This window comes from Eulemur rufifrons, chromosome 1 (assembly GCF_041146395.1).
Source record: "Eulemur rufifrons isolate Redbay chromosome 1, OSU_ERuf_1, whole genome shotgun sequence".
In the NCBI taxonomy this organism is placed as follows: domain Eukaryota; kingdom Metazoa; phylum Chordata; class Mammalia; order Primates; family Lemuridae; genus Eulemur; species Eulemur rufifrons.
In genome coordinates this window covers 73,800,834-73,821,256 of record NC_090983.1, presented here as the reverse complement: position 1 = coordinate 73,821,256, position 20,423 = coordinate 73,800,834, and the positions used below count along the sequence as shown (strand labels likewise).

The 20,423-nt window shown below is 48.9% G+C and overlaps 1 protein-coding gene across 4 annotated transcripts in view; it reads left to right on the top strand.

Annotated features, from left to right (window-relative positions):
• Window positions 1-20,423, top strand: part of KIF5C (kinesin family member 5C) — a 155,381-nt gene that overhangs the window by 121,433 nt on the left and 13,525 nt on the right. For 3 of the 4 annotated variants that reach the window (XM_069457879.1, XM_069457712.1, XM_069457958.1), the window contains exons 16-25: window positions 570-758; window positions 3,941-4,058; window positions 6,116-6,192; window positions 7,301-7,410; window positions 9,393-9,494; window positions 9,692-9,752; window positions 13,913-13,984; window positions 16,709-16,813; window positions 18,482-18,698; window positions 19,863-19,976. In XM_069457879.1, the coding sequence (XP_069313980.1) occupies window positions 570-758; window positions 3,941-4,058; window positions 6,116-6,192; window positions 7,301-7,410; window positions 9,393-9,494; window positions 9,692-9,752; window positions 13,913-13,984; window positions 16,709-16,813; window positions 18,482-18,698; window positions 19,863-19,969 (1,158 nt within the window). In that variant the 3' untranslated portion in view covers window positions 19,970-19,976. The remainder of the gene's footprint in view (window positions 1-569; window positions 759-3,940; window positions 4,059-6,115; window positions 6,193-7,300; window positions 7,411-9,392; window positions 9,495-9,691; window positions 9,753-13,912; window positions 13,985-16,708; window positions 16,814-18,481; window positions 18,699-19,862; window positions 19,977-20,423) is intronic. The other variant, XM_069457798.1, reaches the window with a different exon arrangement.

The following is a 20,423-nucleotide window of genomic DNA, read 5'->3' as shown; positions in this document are numbered from 1 at the left end:
ACTCCTGGGTTTAAGCAGTCCTCCTTCCTCAGCCTCTTGAGTAGCTGGAACTGCAGGCGTGCACCACCATGCCTAGCTAATTTTTTTAAATTATTTTTTTGTAGAGATAGGGTCTTGCTATGTTGTCCAGGCTGGTCTCAAACTCCTGACCTCAAGCACATAATTGAAATTTTTATATGAGTTTTTGTAGGGATTCAGGGTCACCTTTAATAGCATCGGACATTGCTGGTGTTACAGAGACGTAAGGTGTAAGAGAATAAATGGAATATCTCTTTGAGATTATCTCCTTTTAAAAATCTTCAATGTTTTTTTCTTCTGATGTCATCTCTTTTATACTAAAAATCAATTGTAATGAAAAATCTGGTTAATTGAGGATTATGTTTAGTAGGGGTTTTCAATTACAAGTTTCACCTGAGGTTTCAGAGATCACGTTCAGCTTGCCCGATAATTAAGACTCTTAACCAGAAATCCACAGATATCCTGAAGATCGGAGGGACGGGTTTCAAGGGGAATCCACAACCTTCTAGACGTTGAAGGCAGTATTTGAGTGTGTTCCCTCCTGTGCTCAGTTGGCAGATGTGAATGGGGTCATCGAGGAGGAGTTCACCATGGCCCGCCTGTACATCAGCAAGATGAAGTCAGAGGTCAAGTCCCTGGTGAACCGCAGCAAGCAGCTGGAGAGCGCGCAGATGGACTCCAACAGGAAGATGAACGCCAGCGAGCGGGAGCTGGCAGCCTGCCAGCTGCTCATCTCCCAGGTGCCCACTCCTCTCCTCGCTGCACACCCTGTCCCCTTGAGCCCTGCTCCCTCCACGTCCTTACTGGGGCATAATAGGGGTGGTCGAAGGACTTTGCTTCACATGAGCATGGCCTCCCCAGGCAACGACAGCACAGCGTTACTCCAAAGGATAGGTTTTGTTGTATGAATCGCTTGCATTCTCTTGAGTCCCTTCCCTTTTTAAAGGATACAGCCTACTATCTGTCCACCCATAGATGGACAGATAGATAGGTAGATAATGAATGGACAAGATTGGATGGAATCTCTGATGCTCTTCCCCTAGCATTCCTTCCTCTTTTAATCTCTACTGTAGGTCCAGTTGAATATGGGGAAACAGAAACCACTGCTACTATGCTATTACTAATAGTAATGGCAGGCAGCACTTTACTGAGTGTTCATTAGGTGCCGTGCACTGCCAAGCACTGCACCTTCTTACTTGCTCTTAAAAAAATCATGGTAGGCAGGTTTTATTATTGCTCTTCTTTTTTTGGATGGGAAACTGAGACTCTGATTAAATACACTGTCCAAACACATACAGCCAGTGAATGGCAGAGCTGGGACTCCAGCCAAAGCCCATGTCTTCAAGGGCTTTTCACCCCCAAGAGCACATCTCATTTGCTCAATGAGTGAGGCTCTTTTCTCCCCATTGGAATGGCATTTTCATTTTAATAAGGTAGTTTCAGAAAACAGCAACCCAGTCCTGGCCTGCGATTGATACCTGAGCGTGGTGAGTGGGTCTCGTGTTTCGGTGAGTGGTCAGTGGTGTGCTGCTCACTGCCTTATGCCAGGCATTAAGGCAGCCAGAGTCGTTTGTGGGAAACAGATACCAACGCGGATTGGTGTGTCCAGCAATACTGAGAGGCCGACAAAAGCACACTTCATTCTGGTGTGCTTTTAACCATCATAATATGTAACCACAGAAACTTCCCCAACCTCCTTTCTCAATGGATCCACAAGGTTCCATTTATAACCAACATAATAAGCAAAAAAGATTATTCAGTGCTGGTGTGTGATAGTGAAATTGATATATTCATACATTGTTGATAAAAGTATAATTTGATCAGTCGTTTTGGAAAGTACCTTGGAAATCAAAAACCATAAAAATGTAAGTATATTAATACTTTGGTCTAGTAATTTCCCTTACAGTATTTTTCACTTGTAATGAAAATGAAAAATTTTTATTTTATATGGTATTATCATTTCCTGGTTAAAAATATTAAAAGCTTATATGCAGGTGTTGGGCACAGTGTTATTTTATGTTATAATAAAATAAATTACCCAAATATCCATTGACACACTAATAAAATAAAGGTACATGGAAGAATATTACACAGCTCCTATAAAAAATTTATAAAACCTAGCCATTTGGAAAGTATAATTATATAAACCGAAAGTGCTGAGTTACATCTGTGCTATGCTTTGCAACTTCGTGAAATGTGCCTTCCTACAGATAAGACCAGGAACCTAAAGGGGAAATAGTGGATAAGTTTGAGTGGCTTATGGAGGCAATTTACAACACTTTTTCTGGATTTGCTTCACATCTTTATTTTTTACATATATTATTATCATTTATAAAAAGACATTTTTATAATGTATAAAGATTGAGAAGAAAAATGCTAAGCATTAGGAACAGTGCACCTCAAATGTGATTTCTAGATCACCCGTGATAGCGACAGCCTGTGCTTTGAGCAGTCCTGCCCTGACATTTGGGGGCTGTGGGTAGGGTACAAATAGAGGCGCTGTGGCCTGCAGCCCAGCCTCTTCTTTTTCCAGCTGGACGTTCCAGCTCCACGTCCAAGTTCCTCTGCACCCGCTGCGACTTGATGGAACTGACAGAACTGTGATGACTATGATCTGTGTCCATGGATGAGGAGGAGGCAGTGCCGGCCCTGGGTGTGGCCTTTGGGCCATTGGAGCAGGGAGTTCCTAGGTCTCCGGCACTCAGTGTGGTCGAGAAGGGGATGTGGGCCCAGGACTGGGAGCCCCATTGCCCAGGTCTGACAGTAACACTGACTTTGGTGTTTGAGGTCAGAGTCAAGGACATTAGGATGTTTTAGGGCTAAAGAAAACCTGCATCAGAAAGTTCTTTCTACATTAGCCACAGGCACCCTTTCCCATTACGTGTTATTTTGTACTCTGCTGTAATTTACAGAAAGCCAAAGATTCGCTCATTATTTCCTGGGGTTCAGAAGTAACAGAAACCTCGGCCTTTTATTTTCTCATGTGATTAAGGAATCTGACAAAAATATTTCCAGCAAGAATGCTGTCATCTTTGTTTGCCCTCATCCTCTTCACCAACAGCTATGCTTATAAAACGACTGCTCCAGCTGAGTCATATTTTCTGCAGAAGTTATTTCGTTAGATTAGAGCTCAGTCTCCAGGGTCTTTCTGCCTAAATTCGAGCACTCCGGGTCTGGAGGGGGGAGTGTTCTGCATACATTTTCCATCTGCCTGGAAGTCACCACTGTCCCTGCTCAGCCACAAACTTCCATTCTGTGCATTCATTCCACTGATGGTTATTAAGCACCTATTCTCAGGGAGAGCAGTTCCACTAGTATTTATTAAGCACCTGCCCTCGCAGAGCTATCGAGGAAAACAATGGAGAGCGTCAATCATGTGGAAGTTAGGTGCTGTAAGAAAATGCTGGGACCTGGGTGATAAGGAGCCAGGACTGTGTGACTGTCTGTGTGTGTGAGGGGTGGGGAGGGAGTTTCCCAGGGAGAGGAAAATGGAAAATGCAAAGCCCCTGAGAGAGGAACTGGGGTGTCTGAGGGACAGAAAAAGAAAAGACCTAATATTTGAGTCGTGAACATGGAGTCCAGGGGTGCCTGCTCAAACACCGAGGCCTTCTGCCCTGGGCTGTCCTCGCCCCTTTCTCTCCAGCACGCTGAGGCTTTGTTACCTCACATCAAGTGGCTGGTGAGGAGGGGCATGGGCAGTGTCTGTGGGGAATGAGGCAGAGAAGCACGAGGAAGAAGCAGAGCTCTGCCTTGGTTCACGATTCTGGGTCCCAAGTAAATATGCGCCACTCAGTGTTGCTTCTCAGAAAAGGGACTCAAGAACTCCTGCTCTATTGTGTTTTCCTACTGGACATTCCCAGGTGAGCCTGGATCAACTAGCTAGTCGTTCACTCTTCCCTTTGCCCTCTTTGCTTGTTTAAAGCACGAAGCCAAGATCAAATCTCTGACGGACTACATGCAGAACATGGAACAGAAGAGGAGGCAGCTGGAAGAGTCCCAGGACTCGCTCAGTGAAGAGCTGGCCAAGCTCCGGGCCCAAGGTAAATATTAGACCACTCTGCAGGTGTCGAACACTTGGCCTAAATCAGACAGCCTCTGGTTGGCTGGAGTAATGATGTTCAGTTTTGCCCAGTTAAAGCATTTCTAGGTCTGCAGAAAACAATAGCCATAACTAGATTTTTTTTTTTTCTAGAAGACTGTCCCCACCCTGAATCTGCTGTTCTTTCCGTTTTCCCGCAGGCCACCCAACTGTCCAAGTCAGAATCCTCCCCTGCCCCACCTCCTGCCTCCACGCAGTTGCCAAGGCCTGTCCCTTCCACCTGCTCATTTCTATCCTCATTGTCACTGTCCAGGTTAATTGAGGATTGTGGCTATGTCCATCTACTGGGGTGCCCCCCCCACCCCCAGTCTGCTCTGGGCCAGCCACTGTGCTGCATCCCAATGGGCGATTATAAAATTCAAATCCTATTGATGTCCAGCCTCGTGCCTCTTATCCTTCCGTGGCATCCTGTCGCTCTTAACGTAAAGTCTGAACTTCTGCCATGGCTTACCTGGCACCCTCTGCCCTTGAGCAAGCTCTCCCCTTTGTCAGGCAGCCTCCTGACCCCCTTTGCTTAGGATGTGCCTGACACATAGGAAGCACTTAATAAATATGAGTAGGTAGAAGCAGTAATTCAAGAGAGGTGACGAGAAATGCAGAAACTAGAACAGGATTAAGAATGTATGTGTTGTGCACCATGAAACCAGAACACACATATTGTGGACTGCAATGAAAATTGTTAGTGTCCTTTCAGAAAGCAATTTGAAAATTCGTATTAATAATTGTAACATTTCTTCATACCTTTTGATCATCAAATCTCAAATATTGCAGAATTTTAGATTAGAAAAAAAAAGGAAGCTACCTAAATGTCTACTAGTTAAATAATTAAACTATGGTATGTTGTTTCATAGAACTTTTTTTCTGTACTGGAGATGAAATGTATGAAGGTGTGTAGCAGTGTTTATGCTGCAACTATGTTAGGTTAAAAATCATAATACATAATTTTATCTTTACTGTGGTTATAACTATTAGAAATGAATGGATGTTTGTGTTCCTGGGAATTAGTATTTAAAATAAAAATGGTCATGATTAGAGCAGTAGGATTGGTGATGACGTTATCTGTTTTTATTTCCTTTATTGTTGTTGTACAGTCATTTGCTCAGTAAATAACATTTTGTTTTAAATGCCGAGGCAAATTAAAAAAGAAAGAGAACATATCCACCACACTATGACCTTGCAACATTTTCTTTGTGTGGTAGCAAATGAGTATTAGGACTAGAGTGTGCCACCAAAAACTGGACATGGAAAATAACTTTTCCCTCTCGGACATGGTTTCTGCAGTGAGGCACTGAGTAGAAATAAAGTAAAGGTGAGAAGACCTGAAATAAAGTGGAACAGACTAGAGAGAAATGATGAATTGAATGTTACTGTCCCCACCTCCCCAGTTGGGGCTCCCCCGGGCACCTGTCGCCCCGGGAGCACAACTGACGGGGCACAGGAGTGCCACGCAGCAGCCCTGCCCCAGACGCGGGCCCTCCTGTCTAATCTCAGTAGTGTCATGTTGTATTTCTGTTCTCATCCTTAGAGTGTGTTTACCTGCCCCAGATGCTTAGAGCAGGAACAGCTTACCCACGGGAGGGAAATGAGCTCTTCTTGACCTTCACAGAGGGCTCTGTAATCCGTGAAGCCCCTTTGCGTGCATGACCTCAGGGGTCGCTCACAGACCTCAGGGGGCCTACAGCGGCCAGGGTGTGAGGAAGCAAGTCCTCCAAGCTGTGAGGTGACAGAGCCAGGGTGCAGTTCTAGGGTACTGCCTCCCAGTCCGCACAGTTCCCCTGCAATCACCTCTTCCCCCCAAGGACTCCAATCCCACAGGGTGACAAGTAACGTGGCAGGAGAGGTCAGCTGTGGCTTTAGCCAGGCGTCCTTTTCCGGGTTGTAATTGGTGATATAAGCTGATGTTTCACTCTGTTGCCATTTTTCTTGTTTTTTAATTTTTGCTGTTGGGTGTTAGTCCTGCCGAGTAAATCTTAAATCATCATTTAAAATTCAAAACAGAAAAAATGCATGAAGTCAGCTTCCAGGACAAGGAGAAGGAACATCTGACGCGGCTGCAGGACGCTGAGGAAATGAAGGTGTGTGCGGCCGCCCCTTCCATCAAGCCCAGGCTGCATGTGATGCTTTTGGACTGGATTTCCTTGTTCTAGGAAAATCTGTCGCCTTCAGATCTGTGTATGGCAGCGTGGGAGGAAGAGGGAGGGACCACTGCTGGGCGTTCAGAGCTGATCTCAGTGTGGCCTGGCTTAGGAATGGATGGGAACATCCAGAAGCCCCGAGACGTCCGCAGACGATAGTCTGTGTGGCGTTAACACCTTCGTCCTCCCCCTCCTGGTGGGGACGGAGAGGGCGGCACACCCCAGCCACTGCGTGGGCCGCATTCTTGGGGTTAACCTCTGTAGCAGAGTTCACCCCTCCTTCATAGGGAAGAAAACCTCTCCCTTCAGCCTTTGCAAAGAAACACTCCAAATCTGAGTTTCCATCTCAAACACAGAGATTTTTATTCTGGTCTCATTTTAAACAGTAAAGGAAAATTGATAGGGAAATAAGACTTTTAGGTGAATAAAATAAGATATGAGAAAATGTGGGATTTTGATTAGTTTTAGGCAAACTACAGGGCTCGTTGAGTGAAAGCCCATAGTTCAAGCAATACCCACGGCACGACCCTGCTCCAGCCAACAGGACAAAATCGTTCCTTGCCTTGAGGAGCCTCTCTCCTGTCTTCAGAGTGCTGTGGTCAAAAGGTCCCTTTTGAACATCACCGTAAGTCGGTGCAGCAGGCAGGGCGGGGCTGTCATCCAGCTTTGCAGGCGAGCAGTGCAGTGCATACGGGCCCCAGGCTTGTCTGAGCTCACGCAGGCAGTGAGAGGCCGGTGCTCTCTGCCTGGCCTGGCTGGAGAAGCCGTGTGGCTTGGGTGAGCTGGAGAAGGTCAAGGGGAAACTTTGTATTTAATTAGGGGACTAATTTGCTCTTAGGGCCCATTGAGTTTGATAACAGATCCTGGGTTTTGTTGTCCCAGTAAAGCAAGGCCAGGTTCTGGGGACATAAGAGCCAGAAATGCCCCCGGTTTGGGAGCTGACATGTGAGAGACCTGGGGTAGGAGGCAGATGCGGATGCAGGGCTTGTCACAGAGTGGGCTAAGTGCCAACGAGTGCATGACACATTTCTCTTGGCCTGGGCTGCAGAAGGCGCTGGAGCAGCAGATGGAGAGCCACCGGGAAGCTCACCAGAAGCAGCTGTCCAGACTTCGAGATGAAATCGAGGAGAAGCAGAAAATCATTGATGAGATTCGGGAGTGAGTTGGCCCGGGCGCTCTCGGGCTGTGGGGGTGGGCACGACTCTGTCCTCTTGGGCCAGCCCAGGAGGACACGGCTATCAGCCAGGGGCCCTGCCCTCCTTGCCCCGCGGGGCTCTGCGCTCTGCCCTGGGGATGCAGCGGCTGGGCGTGCTGCTTCCGAGGTCTGTGCTCCCATCTGGAGCTGAGCCTCCCGGAGCTCCGGCCAGGCAGGTGGCAGGCGGGCCCAGCTGCCCTTCCCAGCCCCCGAGGGGCAGGGTCACGTGGGCGACTCGGCCGGCAGACGCGTGCCCCAGTAGATGGGGAGACTGTATGAAAGTTCCAACAGAAACCAAACGCTGCAGAGAAGGCAGGCAGTGCCGCTGCCCGCTCACCCCAACACATACATGCCCACGCCCGCTGCAGCCCCCTGCTCACACGTGCACACTTCTTAGGGACCACACCCTCACATGTCTGCGTGCTCAGAGGTGCCAGTGACTTGTGGCACAGCCACCAGGATGGCATCCTTGCAGTTTGCCTCTGGTGACACCCTGTCACACCGTACTCCTGCCTCGTGGCAGCTGCTGAGGAGCCCTGCTCCATAGGCCCTCCCCCTCCCCTACCTTTGGCAACACAGAAGTCACTTAGCTGGAAGGTGCCTTTGGGATCCCCTCCTGGGGCTTCCTAATGTTTTTGCCCAGTGTATCCTCTTGTCAATCTCTAAATCTGACTGCAGAATAATGTTTTTAAATGTTTCAAATAAAAGACAAAGGATTACAAAGAAAACCAATTATGCTGAAATACAGTTCCATCCACTGACAGCCCCCGCCCCAGGGACTAGACCAAAGGTTCCCTCCCTTCCTGCTGTCTGTAGACGAAGAAACTGATTTCTGTATGGGAGGCAAGGTGAAGTGATTTCCTTAAGGTCACACTGCTAAGTGGGAATCAGACTGGAGTCAGAGTTTAATTCTCTAGACTACTGATCTAACTCTCTCTTCACTGTATGGAAGCTGCTGGCACATTACATTTGCATTTGAAAGGAGGAGACTGGTGGCCCCAGCAAAAGCCTCGGTGGTGTGACTCAGGCTCTGTGCTGCATCCCCCTAAGGAAGGCACTTGGCATCCTCTCTCCCCTTCTCCTCCTGGCCACCCCCGTGCCATCGCTCGAGCTGTGCTTGGTGTTCAGCAAGTCTCATGTTCATTATTCTGATTAATCACCCTCAAAGTATTCAGCCGGAAGGGAGGGGCAGACGGCGGGTCCGGGAGTGAGTGAGGAGGTGGGGAGGCCGCCCTGGCCTGGGCCTTTCAGGTGGACTCTGGGCTTTTCTTCACACAGGATGTAATCTCTTCCTTTATAGTCGCTGGGGCGTGGCTGTAGGGAAGGGTTTATGGTTTTATGAGTACTGGGCAGATGACAGTGTTGACCAGACACGCTCAAGCAGATGGCAAGTTTCTGTTTGCAGCAGAACCCAGACTCTTCACAATTCCTCTCTCTCTACCCCCTCCTCGAGGGCTGCACGGAGCAGGGGCTGTCCCTGTGTCAGCGAGGCATTTGGACTTGGGAGATGCTTTCAGAGCATCTGATCAGAGAGCAGGGAAGGTGGCAATGGCCACGTGAGGTTGCCTGGGTGAGCGCATGCCACTGAGGGGCCGAGGAAGCAGAGTTCTTTGGACAGGGCTGGGGGTGGGGTGCTCGCTTTCTCTGTTTTAAAATACCAGCCCTTTTCCCATCTCATTATTTTTCCCGTGAAGCTCTTGCACAAGCAAACTATAAATATATCCCCAAAGCCTTATGTTTCATGCCTTTTAGATGTTCCCCAGAAATTAGTCTTCACTTGGGCAGGAGGAAGCTGTGAGGTTGCTGTCTGATCCCTCCAAATCCTCCAGAACTGCCGCCTGTAGCGTACAGCACTAATGGGGTTGGAACAGAACCACGGTTTTAGTCGGATGACTCAGAATTTCAGATTGATGTGGAATCTATTGCTTTTTCCTCTCAATTTCAGTTTGAATCAGAAACTGCAACTGGAACAGGAGAAGCTCAGTTCTGATTATAACAAGCTGAAAATAGAGGACCAAGAGAGAGAGATGAAACTGGAAAAGCTCCTGTGAGTGCGCTCTGCATAATTTCCTCTGTTTCTCTCATCACCACGATATTCTGGTTCGATGGGGCTAATTTAAAGACAGACAATGGCTATTTGCGTTCTTGTTTGGTTGGTTTTGTGGATTTATCTGTAGATACACGTGGTATCTGCTTAATTTCTGATTGCCCTTCGGTGGCTTAGGGTTCCTTTCTGTTTTGCAGATTGCTCAATGACAAAAGGGAACAGGCCCGGGAGGACCTCAAAGGGCTGGAGGAGACAGTGGTATGTCAAGATGTTTCCTAATTCATTTTAGTCTCAAAGACTCAGACTAGTTTATGATTTGTTGAATTGTTTATTCTAAAATTTTATCTGTGCACATTTCTGTGTATCATTTGAGACATAAAACATCTTATGGAAAAGTGGGATTTGTAGGATTTATTCTCCAGCTCTGGGCAGAATCCGTCCATCCATCCATCCATCCTAGAGCTTAGAGCTGTCACCTAGAGCCCCTGAGCAGGAATTGAACTGAATTGCAAATTGGTGCCTGCGGTTTTACAGCCTCTGCAGTCCGTGACTGACTTCCACTCCCCATTCCACAGATACTTACTGAGCGTCTCCTAAGGGCTGGCATTCTTCTGGGTGCCTGGATAGATCGATAAACACCAGAGATAAGATCCCTGCCCTCATGAGGCTTACGTGTAGCCCGGGAGACATGATAAACAGCAAGGAAGCAAATCGTGTGCTCCATTAGATGGGTACAGAAGGTACAGAGGGTGGTGGCTGGGGGAGGCCCCCTGAGGAGGTGACATTTAAGCAGGAGAAATGAGCCATTGGGACGTGTGGGGAGAGCATTCCAGGCAGAGGCAACAACTGGTGCCAAGGCCCTGAGGTGAGCCCGTGCCTGGCATGGTGAGGGCCAGCAGCAGGGTCAGTGTGGCTGGGCTGAGGGAGCGGGTAGAAGGTGGACACAGAGAGGTGAAGGTGGGGTGGCGCCAGTGAGCTGGGGCCTTGAGACCTGCAGGGCTTTGGGCAGAGGAGTGACAGAGCCAGCTTACCTCAGTCCTGCATCTGGAGTCTTGGCTTCCCCTCCTCCTGGGGTGGCTGCCCGGCTCCCAGGTCCTTGAGAGACCTCCAGAGGGAGCACTGGCCATGCCACACAGCCTGTTTTAAGACAGCCTATTCCAATATAGCCTCTCCATTTGGTGAAAGCACCTTTGGACAGGTCACAGGGTGCAGCAACAGGGAGAAACTGTTGTTCAGATACAGTCATCCATTGGAGCCCATTCCTGGGCCCTATGAATCTCCGTGGGGCTGAGCCAGTCCCCAAAAACCCGGCGACCTGGGTTGCAGGCAGGTGGTGGCTCTCGTCTGGACCTGAGGCTGAGGCTGCTCTGGCTCCTGGGCCAGTGGTGTTGGTTGCTCCTCGCAGCCAGGGAGGGGAAGTGACACACGCCACTCAGGACAGAAGTGTTAATAAGATGCCTGTGTTCAGGGTGAGTTGGGCCCTTCACGCACGGAGAAGTCTGGAGAGGGCGGCTGTAGGGGAAACTGAAACGAAGCCACGAAATTGCTTCATCTACATCTGTTTCACCAGAGAAGTGATACCCATAATTATAGATAATTATAGAAATTCAGAAAAATATTGAACATTAAAATTTCAGTATATTCCCACCAGCCAGAGAGATCAATGCTATTTCAGGACATTTCCTCCTTCCCGCCGTGAGCTCACGGGCAGTCTCTCACCCCGCCGCCCCCGCCCGCTCTCGCACCTGCCACCCCTCACACGCGCTTGCACACTCACGTAGGTGCTCACAGGTCCCCTGCTCACACCCACAGGTCCTCGCGCCGCGTCAGCCACACTCGCCCTCTCGCCCTCTGTTCCACACGCGGGCACTCAGGACGGGCACTCACGGGCAGCGTGTCCGTGCACGGTGGCACACGCACCGGTGACCAGCGCACGTGCTCACTCCCACTCACCTTCACTCACACCCACACAGACGCACGTGCTTTCCTCCTCTGTCACACTCTCGCGTGAAAGGACATTTCGTCAGTTCTTTGGCCTTTTTTGGGTGTTTGGATACGAATACGTCTTTTGAATGAGGCATTTTCCTCAAGGGCATCCTCACGTCGAACTGCTCTCCCTCCCTCTCGACTCCGTGCCCCCGCTCCATGCTCACCTGTCCACGCTCACCTGTCCATACTCACCTGTGACATGCACACGAGGGACCCACTGACGCCAGCGCCCACGTGCTCTCCCCTGCTCTCACCACCCACACGCGTTGCACACACACCTTCAAATCCGAGATTGGAACCCAACAGCATACGCCGTTTTAGGCTCGGATGTTTTCACTCAGCCTTGGAATCCTCCCCACACGGTAAACGTGTTTCAGAAACAGGCCCACTGTCCTCGCCTGATGGTTGTCACGCTCTCCTCCTGGCGGCCACCGTGGGAGGTTGGACAGGCCGGCGGGGTCCACGCCGCTCCGGCCCCAGCAGCCATCTCACTGGAACGAGGCTCTGCTCCTGCTGCCTTGATGGGCTCCTCTTGTCCCACCCTCACCGTCCACTGTGACAGGAAGCTGAGCCTTGAGCGTCTGCATGGAGGGTGGTGGCTTGTGACGGGAGGAGGTTTGAGGGAAGCAAGTTAGGGGTGGGGGAACGACAATGAATATGGTGGAGGCAAAAATCATGTCCCAGAGAAGTTGCCTATGCATACGTGTGCATAAGCATAAACTATAAACGATTATAAATGTCCTTAACTGCTCCTCCCAAACTGTTGACTTTGAATCCACCTAAAGACAAACAGAAACAAGAGACACTTGCCAAACTCAGGACTCTATTTGGTACTTACACCTGGAGGAAATGCCTGGTGCTTTGACGGGGCACTGGGTCTTCTCTCACTCCCCTTTGGTGTGGTGCTGTTTTTCATGAGAAATGCGAACTGTGATTACAGTTCAATCAGTGAAAATTCACTGATGCAGAAGAGAGGGTGAGCGTGCAGGCAGGTGCTGGCATCGAGGAGCAGGGCTCTGGGGACTGAGCTCCCGCTGTCAGGGCCTGGGACGGTGTGTCTGCACCCGCACCTGCGCTGCAAGGTGGCGCAGCCGCGGACAGGTCTTGTGCGCACATTACTCACAATCACAGGTCCATTTGGCTTCCTGCAGAAAGCAATTTACCTCATCTGAGGGCACGATTGACTTCAGGTGCTTCTTATTTCAACACAGAATTGGACCCAGTAATAAGACCATAAATTAACAGAGAACCTTTATTGCAAGAAACTTAAGTGTTTCCACAGTGTTATAGCCTGTTTCTTCCTTTTTGATGTCAGCATGTGTGAGATGCATCCCGTAACATTATGTGTTAGAACAGGTTAGTTTAGACAAATTGAAAAGTTTAAATGCAGAGCTGATTTCTCTCCTTCTCCCATATGGGAGCATATTTTGCAAGGGACTACTCGAATCTCCTGTAGTAAATACGTGGAGACTTGAACAGAATGTAATATTTTGATCTCCTGATCTTATTAATAAAGATTACCAGGTTTGGCTCATGGCCTTTATCAGCCATCTAATTCCTAAGTGTTCATTTGTAGAAAGTAATCCAAAATGAAGGAAAAAGTGCCCCCAAGAAGTTAATTACAGTGAAAGGTATAATAGAAACAACAAAAGGAAACAAGAAAATCCTAATGAAGAAATGGCTTTTATGATATAAAATATAATGCATCGAAAATTCATTCTAGTAAACTTTATTGAACACTTAGTACGTGCCAGAAACTGTTCTCAGAGTTTCATAAGGATTACCTCATTTAATCTTGACAACAACAATGAGGCTGCCACTATTTTTATCTTCATGTTACAAATAAGGAGACAGAAGCACAGAAAGGTCCGATCACTTGCCCAAGGCCACCAGGGTGGCAAGTCCACAAAACGCCCCATCCACAATCTCAGTGGTGTGAGGCCGACGGACGTGTGGACTTGGCCTGTGGAAACGTGAAAAATGTCAGCTGGTTAGGGTGAGAGAAGTTGTGGCTAACTTTTAATTTAAATGTGTTGCTATTATATATAATGTTTATATAATAAAGAAAAAGAAAAAAAAGGAATCCATTCTGATACAATATAGTTCACTGGGAATTTTTGAGAAAACTTTTAAATTGGGGGGGGTTGAGGAAAAAAAATGTTTCCATCGATCATGCAGCACAGAAGCAACTTTGTTCTGGTTCGCGGTTGTCTAGGTTCTCGGGCTCCGCGCCTGGAGGTGCTCCTGACAATGACATGGGGGGGGGGCGTGGCACGGGGCGGGTCACAGGGAGCGCAGTGGCAACAGCTTGTCTGTGGCGGGCGCGGAAAGCACGTGGGGGGGAGTCTTGGGTTAACAATCTGGTGACAATTGCGTCATAAATTCAGTGCGTTTCCTCACTCAAGTGGCCTCTTAAAAATCTCTTCCAGTCTCGAGAACTGCAGACGCTTCACAACCTCCGTAAACTCTTCGTCCAGGATCTGACCACCCGAGTTAAAAAAGTGAGTTCTATTTTTGTCCGCATGGGACTGAGAAGAAAATAAAAGATGGCCAGGAAGAGTCATTCTCAGTTGAAATATCGCTTGCTTAAATTGGGGCTGGTTATGCTTAAAAATTAATTACTTCAAGCCAGAGAATGTTATTAAAAGAATGTGCTAGAGGCAAAAAATACTTGGGAACATTTTTCTACCTGATTTTTCCTTCTTAGTAAAAGATAGTTGTAATGATTTCTCTGGCCTTCATTTCAAATGAACACATATTTGGCCTCTACTGTGTGAAGACCATGGCTCTTGCTTGATGCAGGAACACCCAGGGCAGTATTTATGTATGTATGTATGTATGTATGTATGTATTTATTTAAAAATTTTACTCACCACTGTACTAAAGAGGACCCAGAGCAGTCTTATCAGACAGCATTGCTCTGAAGCCTGGAGAAGTCAGACCCTGAGAACCTCCTGTTTGTCTGGTCAGGGGCTGTTAGGGGCTAGGGCAGAGTTTATGGAGAGCTTCAACATCCAGTATCTTAATTGCCTTTCCCAACAACCATATAAGTGGCGCTTAGTATTCGTGTTTTTGCAGATGTGGAGATAGGCTCAGATGTTAAATAACTTACCCAAGGTTGCTCTGCTGGGAAGAGCCAGAGATGGGTTTGCACTCCAGGTCTGTGGGATCTCTAGCTCTGAGCTGCTTTGGTTTTCAGGCTGCTGTGGTCTCAGGAGACTCCATCATGGTGACCCCCTGAGCAGCTTGCAGAGGTTTACGGAAGGAGTAAGAGGTTAAGGCAGCAAGGGGGCTCCTCTTTCAAAATGTTTCAAAGTGATGGCTGAGATGCAACGAGAGGTAGGATAGGATCGAAGGGAGGTGTATTTAAGAAAAGTGTGTGGATATGTGTGTAAACGTGTGTGCACGTTTGAGTGTGTGTACGTGTGTGAATGTGTGCCTGTTTGAAGGAGCCAAGGGAATGAGGTCAAATACTTTACAAAGTGGAGGTCATCGATGGAGTCAGGTCTGAGAGCGACAGAGTTAACAGCGTGGATGGACACATTTCGTTTGGTAAGAAGAAGGGACACATTTTCCTAGAGGCGGGGAGTGGAGAAGTCAAACCGTAACATTGGTAGGGAAATACGTGGCATTGGAAAGAAGCTGCATTGGCTGACTGGGATCTTCTCAGTTACATGGGGCCTCAGTCATGCGAGGGGAAGGAGGGAAGAGTATGGGAAGGCCAGGGAGACTGGAGGAGGTTCGGGCAGCCATGGAGGGATCTGCTAGGCGTGAGCGAGAGGATTGCTGAGCTGTGGTGCGGACGTCTAGCTGAGGGTCAGGATCAGGGGTTCGGCATGGCCCCGACGGCGTGGTTCTAGAGAGCTGAGAATCCTGGAAATGAAAATACAGGAAGCAGGCAGAGGACGATGGGAGATTTCAAGGACTGAATGGCAGTGGCCCCACAGTTGGGTAGTGACCATAATCATCAAAATACAAGTGACCATGGGACCTGGACAAGGTAGCAGGGTGGAGCCAGAGCAGAGGCGATGGGCAGGGAGAGGGGAGACGGGGAGGACACCTGGCCAGAGGTTATGACAAGGCCTGAAAAGGCTCCGTCTGAGGGAGTTCTCGGAAGCCGTGACCACGGGGGGCTCTGGTCTGAGGGAGGGTTAAGAGCTTGGGGTCAGACTTCTCTGATTACATTATATAAAACACTCTAGGAAAGCCCTCCTTTGAGACCAGTGGTTTCCTACAAGTGGTCCTGTGACCAGGGGCAGCACCATCACCTGGGAACCTGTTTAGATGGGCACATTCTCAGACCCCTCCCCACAGCCACTGAATCAGAGACGAGGGCTGGGGGCCGCAGTCGGAGTCCGAACGCGCCTGCCTCCAGGGGAGTCTGGTGCAGACTTGACTTTGAGAGGCTGTTTGAGACTGAAGAGCACAGGTTTGAGACGCTCACATAGCCATTACTCTCAGGAGAAGGATGATGATCTCTTCTGTAATCAGACAAAGCAAGCACTTTGTCATCTTGGAACTCCAGGATGTGTTTGCACCTGTGTCCCTCAACTTGTCTGTGCCACTCAGCTTGCCAGGAGTGCAGTGTCTGTGCCAGTTTTAAGATCTGATAAATTTCAAGAGTTTACCCAGCACCCGGATACTGTGACTCATTTGAGACTGATTCATTAAGGAATTTTATAGAATCGGAAGCTGAAGGGACAGGCAGAGGCCACTGAGACTTCCCAGGGGACTGTAGACACTTGCTTAAAAGCTTGATGACTTGTTATCGCATCATGATGGCTGAAATCAAATTGAGGTCTTGGATTTATGTTTTCACATTGGTTCTTCTTAATGAGTTTTGAAATGCTTTCTTTTGAAAAGAAAGTCCCTATTTACCTACCTACAAGGGAGAGGTATATTTCACTAAAGAGAAGTGATCTGTAACTTTCAAAAGCAGATTTGAAGGGTTTGGTTTTTTTAATTCCCCAACCCCCTAAAGAATAGCTCCTTCTTAAAAGTGTTTTAACACTTTTGATGCCAAGGAGATTAATTGGGAAGTTTCTTGAGTTTAAACTTTTAGAACCTCTCCTTATTTTCACTTTCAGAATACCTTTTGATGGGAATGGAGGTTTTTTTTCCTAAAAGAAGGTTTAAAATATATCTTCATTATCCTGAGGTGGGGGAGGGGGGCAGTGGGGGGTGTTGTGACGGCCTGTCCCACTGTCCCCTTGGTGTTGATGCAGAGCGTAGAGTTGGACAGTGACGATGGAGGGGGCAGTGCCGCCCAGAAGCAGAAAATTTCCTTCCTGGAGAATAACCTGGAGCAGCTCACTAAGGTCCACAAGCAGGTAGGAGAGTTCCGCCGGCCCCCGTGCCTCCCTCTCTCTTCTGGGAAGAAGCCAGGTCTGGCCACACTGTGCGAGGCTGATGGGGAAGGACTGTCTGCCATCACGGGACGTGAGTGCTGGAGAGGTCCTTAAAAATCCTTCAGTCCTCAGTGGCTTCTCTTACATATAAAATACTTTACTTTTGTCAAAGCCAAATACAAGGCATTGAGTTTGAGCTCTCTGGGGCTGGAGAGTCGGGGGTTCAGAGCCCTGTGTTTTCCTCCTGCCTCCCCCTGATTTCAGACCCCATCTGGCTTTGGTGTCTCCCCTGACACCCCTAAGGCACCTCCGTGGACCTGAAGGCTCCACAGAATGCAAAGTGGATACCACCAAAATGGTTCAGGTTCCTTATTTTCACAGGCCGGGAGAGGAAGTGACAGCTTCAGTGCACAGGTGGGAAGACTGGAACTGGAACCAGCACCCTCTCTGCTCTGCCACCCTATTCCTGGCGATCTTGGGCACTTTCTCAGATCCCTGCAATACCCCGGGATTTGTCTACAGTGGCAGAGAGTGATAACTCTGTCCAAACCCAGCAGCGGTTTGGGCAGGTCATTTGTCTTGGATCCTCTCTGTTTAAATGCAGGCATGTCCATGGTGGTTTTCTCTCTCTGGGAATTGGGATGTGATGGAAATGGCCCATCTTTTTGGACCACATGGCCAAGGGGATGGCATTTCTCTTTGACCTAAGTCTTCTTCAGCATTACCGATGATGGCATTTTTTTCCCCCAGAGGAAGGATGACAGATTCAACATGGTTGAAGTCAATCAAGCAAATTGTTGATAAGAAACACAAAAGTAGAAACTTCCAGGGAACTTGAAATAGGGCTCCGAAATCCATTACTTTACTCATGAATTCAACTAATATTTATTAAAAACCTACTCTCTCTGCCAGGCACTGGAGCTGGTGCCACCCAGCAGTAGCTCACTCTGTGTACATTTTCTCATTTTCAAAACTTCTCTCGATCCACCATGGACTATTATGTAGTTTCTTTGTTTTATGGATGAGAAACCCAAGACTCCTGGTCAAATGACTTACACCCAGTCAGACGCCCCGGAAATAACAGAGCGGGTCCTTGAGCTTAACCCAGGGCTAGCCTGTTGCTTCTTAACTGTGGTGAGGAAAAGGGAGCAATACCCTCACGTTACCTGGTAGTTTCTGGTTATGTTGCAAAGCTGTGTCCAAGCCACATGCCAGTGTGGACCATGGGACGGACGTGGAAGGAGGCCCCGGAGAGCTCTAGAACATGCATATTTTTCACCGAGTGCTTTTGAACTGGCTTTAAACTTCTCAGTTTTCTCATGCTAACGTGCTAGTGGTAAATTTTCTCACACTATTGTCCGCTTCCCTAAACACACCTGAACAAAAGAGGAAGTCCTGCCCCAAATGCAAAGTTTCCTGTGGCTTAAATGGCTTTTAATCCTCCCCCCCCCCCCCCCCCCCCCCCCCCCCCCCGCTTCCCCTTGCAGCCCCTGAATCGTGTGTTTAGCAAACTGGAGTCCCAGGGTGTGGGGTTTTTCTTTTCCTATACTGCTCTTTGGGTTTGGGTCACATGGAGTGTCAAAGACGACCTGCTTCTAGCTGCTCGCGTTTGCCTCCCTGTAACTCACGCCGTTTCCCCTCCCGCCCCAGCTGGTCCGGGACAACGCGGACCTGCGCTGCGAGCTGCCCAAGCTGGAGAAGCGGCTGCGCGCCACGGCCGAGCGCGTCAAGGCGCTGGAGAGCGCGCTGAAGGAGGCCAAGGAGAACGCCATGCGCGACCGCAAGCGCTACCAGCAGGAGGTCGACCGCATCAAGGAAGCTGTGCGAGCCAAGAACATGGCCAGGAGGGCCCATTCGGCCCAGATCGGTATGCGCGTGCGCGTGGCACCAGGGTTGGGGAGCTGGGTTGGGCGCCCATCTAAGACCTTACCCTGCCCGGTAACATCTGAAAGGCTGGGATGAGCCGGCAGGATGTGGCCCTCAGAGCCCCTGTGCTCATTCTGGGAGAACCGAATGTCAGGCACCTGCTACCCTGCCTTGAGATGTTCCAGCAGACATTGTGGTCTCAAAGCTTCCAAGCTAAGCAGAAAAGCCAGTCTGGGCTGTGGGCAAAGGTGTTGGCCATGAACGAGGTGCACTCTTAGAAATGCTGGAATATGAGGCTGTTTCTCTGCAAGGCCCGAGGGCCCCTTGTGTTCCGCACCAGGTGGGACCGTGGAGGAGCCTGTGTGTAGCCAGAAGCCCCGGGGAAAGCCTCTTTGCAAGTGCAGGTTTGGAAATACCCTGGGAAGAGCCCGGCTGGCACTGGCGACAGGGTGTGGTTCCAGGCTGGCAGGGCACATGGGCGAGGCCTGGAGTTCTAGCCCCTTCAAGACCTGTTTGGATTTGGGCACTTTGCACATGTAGGAAATGAGGGTGTAGCTAACTGAGTCACGGTTCCCAGGACAGAGCCATAGGAATAAAAGGGATTTAGGGATGTTTTCTAGAGTCTTTTTGTTTTCATTGAAACATCTCCAATAACATGTAATATTATTTCCCATCAGATATTGATATGCAGATATATTATAAACAGCAACTTCATGTTTCTAGTTTTAATATCACAACTTACCTTAGCGGTTTATTGCATTTATTGGATTTCATATCCTTTGAGAATCTGCTGGAAACTATGGACCCTCTCCCCAGAAAAATGCATCACAGGCAGAACACTGCATTCGGTTTCAGGGGCTGCACAGATTCCCTTGGAATTCGTGGGGGACCTATAATCTATTTTAGATAAAACTGAGTCTTTTGTTTCTAATTTTTCTGAGCCTGAATTAAAAATAAGGTAATTGATGTGTAAGTGCTCTCTGTCCCCTAAATATTTGGGTATCCTGGATTTGCTACCTATACCGATAGGAGGGCAAACCTTCCATTTTCAGAAATGATAATGTTGATAAGAATTGTGACTCTTAGTCATCACATAGGACCTGTAGGTGTCTGGGTTGCTGTTTCTAAATGTCTGTTCTCTCTCCTTCCTGTCGGTTGAATATAGCCAAGCCCATCCGCCCTGGACACTACCCGGCATCATCTCCAACGGCTGTCCATGCCATCAGAGGGGGAGGAGGTGGCTCTTCAAACTCCACTCACTACCAGAAATAAATACAAAGTGAGTCCCTGGTGTCAAGGGTGCTTTCTCTGTGCTGCAGCCCCGGGTCGTATCTGGAGGCAAAGTCTTCTTGCCTTCCCAGAGCCGGTGCCTGGCTGTCTCAGCCACAGGAAGTGGACCCTCAGTCTACCCCAGGACAGGCCTGGGGGTTCCAGGTAAACAGACACCTGGGCCTACCCTCACCTCAATCTAGAGCCCTGGGGTCGCCGAGCTGAGGCCACCTGGGGCCAGGTGGGACCCTGGGCCAGGCTCCAGGGGCAGGTGAGGTGCAGTGAGTGATTCACCGGAGCTTCCTTTTGTCTGTGGGCCTCCCCTCTGTAGCTGGCATCCAAAAGGGCATTACCTGTTTGTCAACTGCTTTTACCAAGAACAGGCAGAAGTTGGGGGTTGTTGTAAGTCTCGGGAACTGAATATAAAGAAAGAGCCAGATAATATAAAGTCATATAT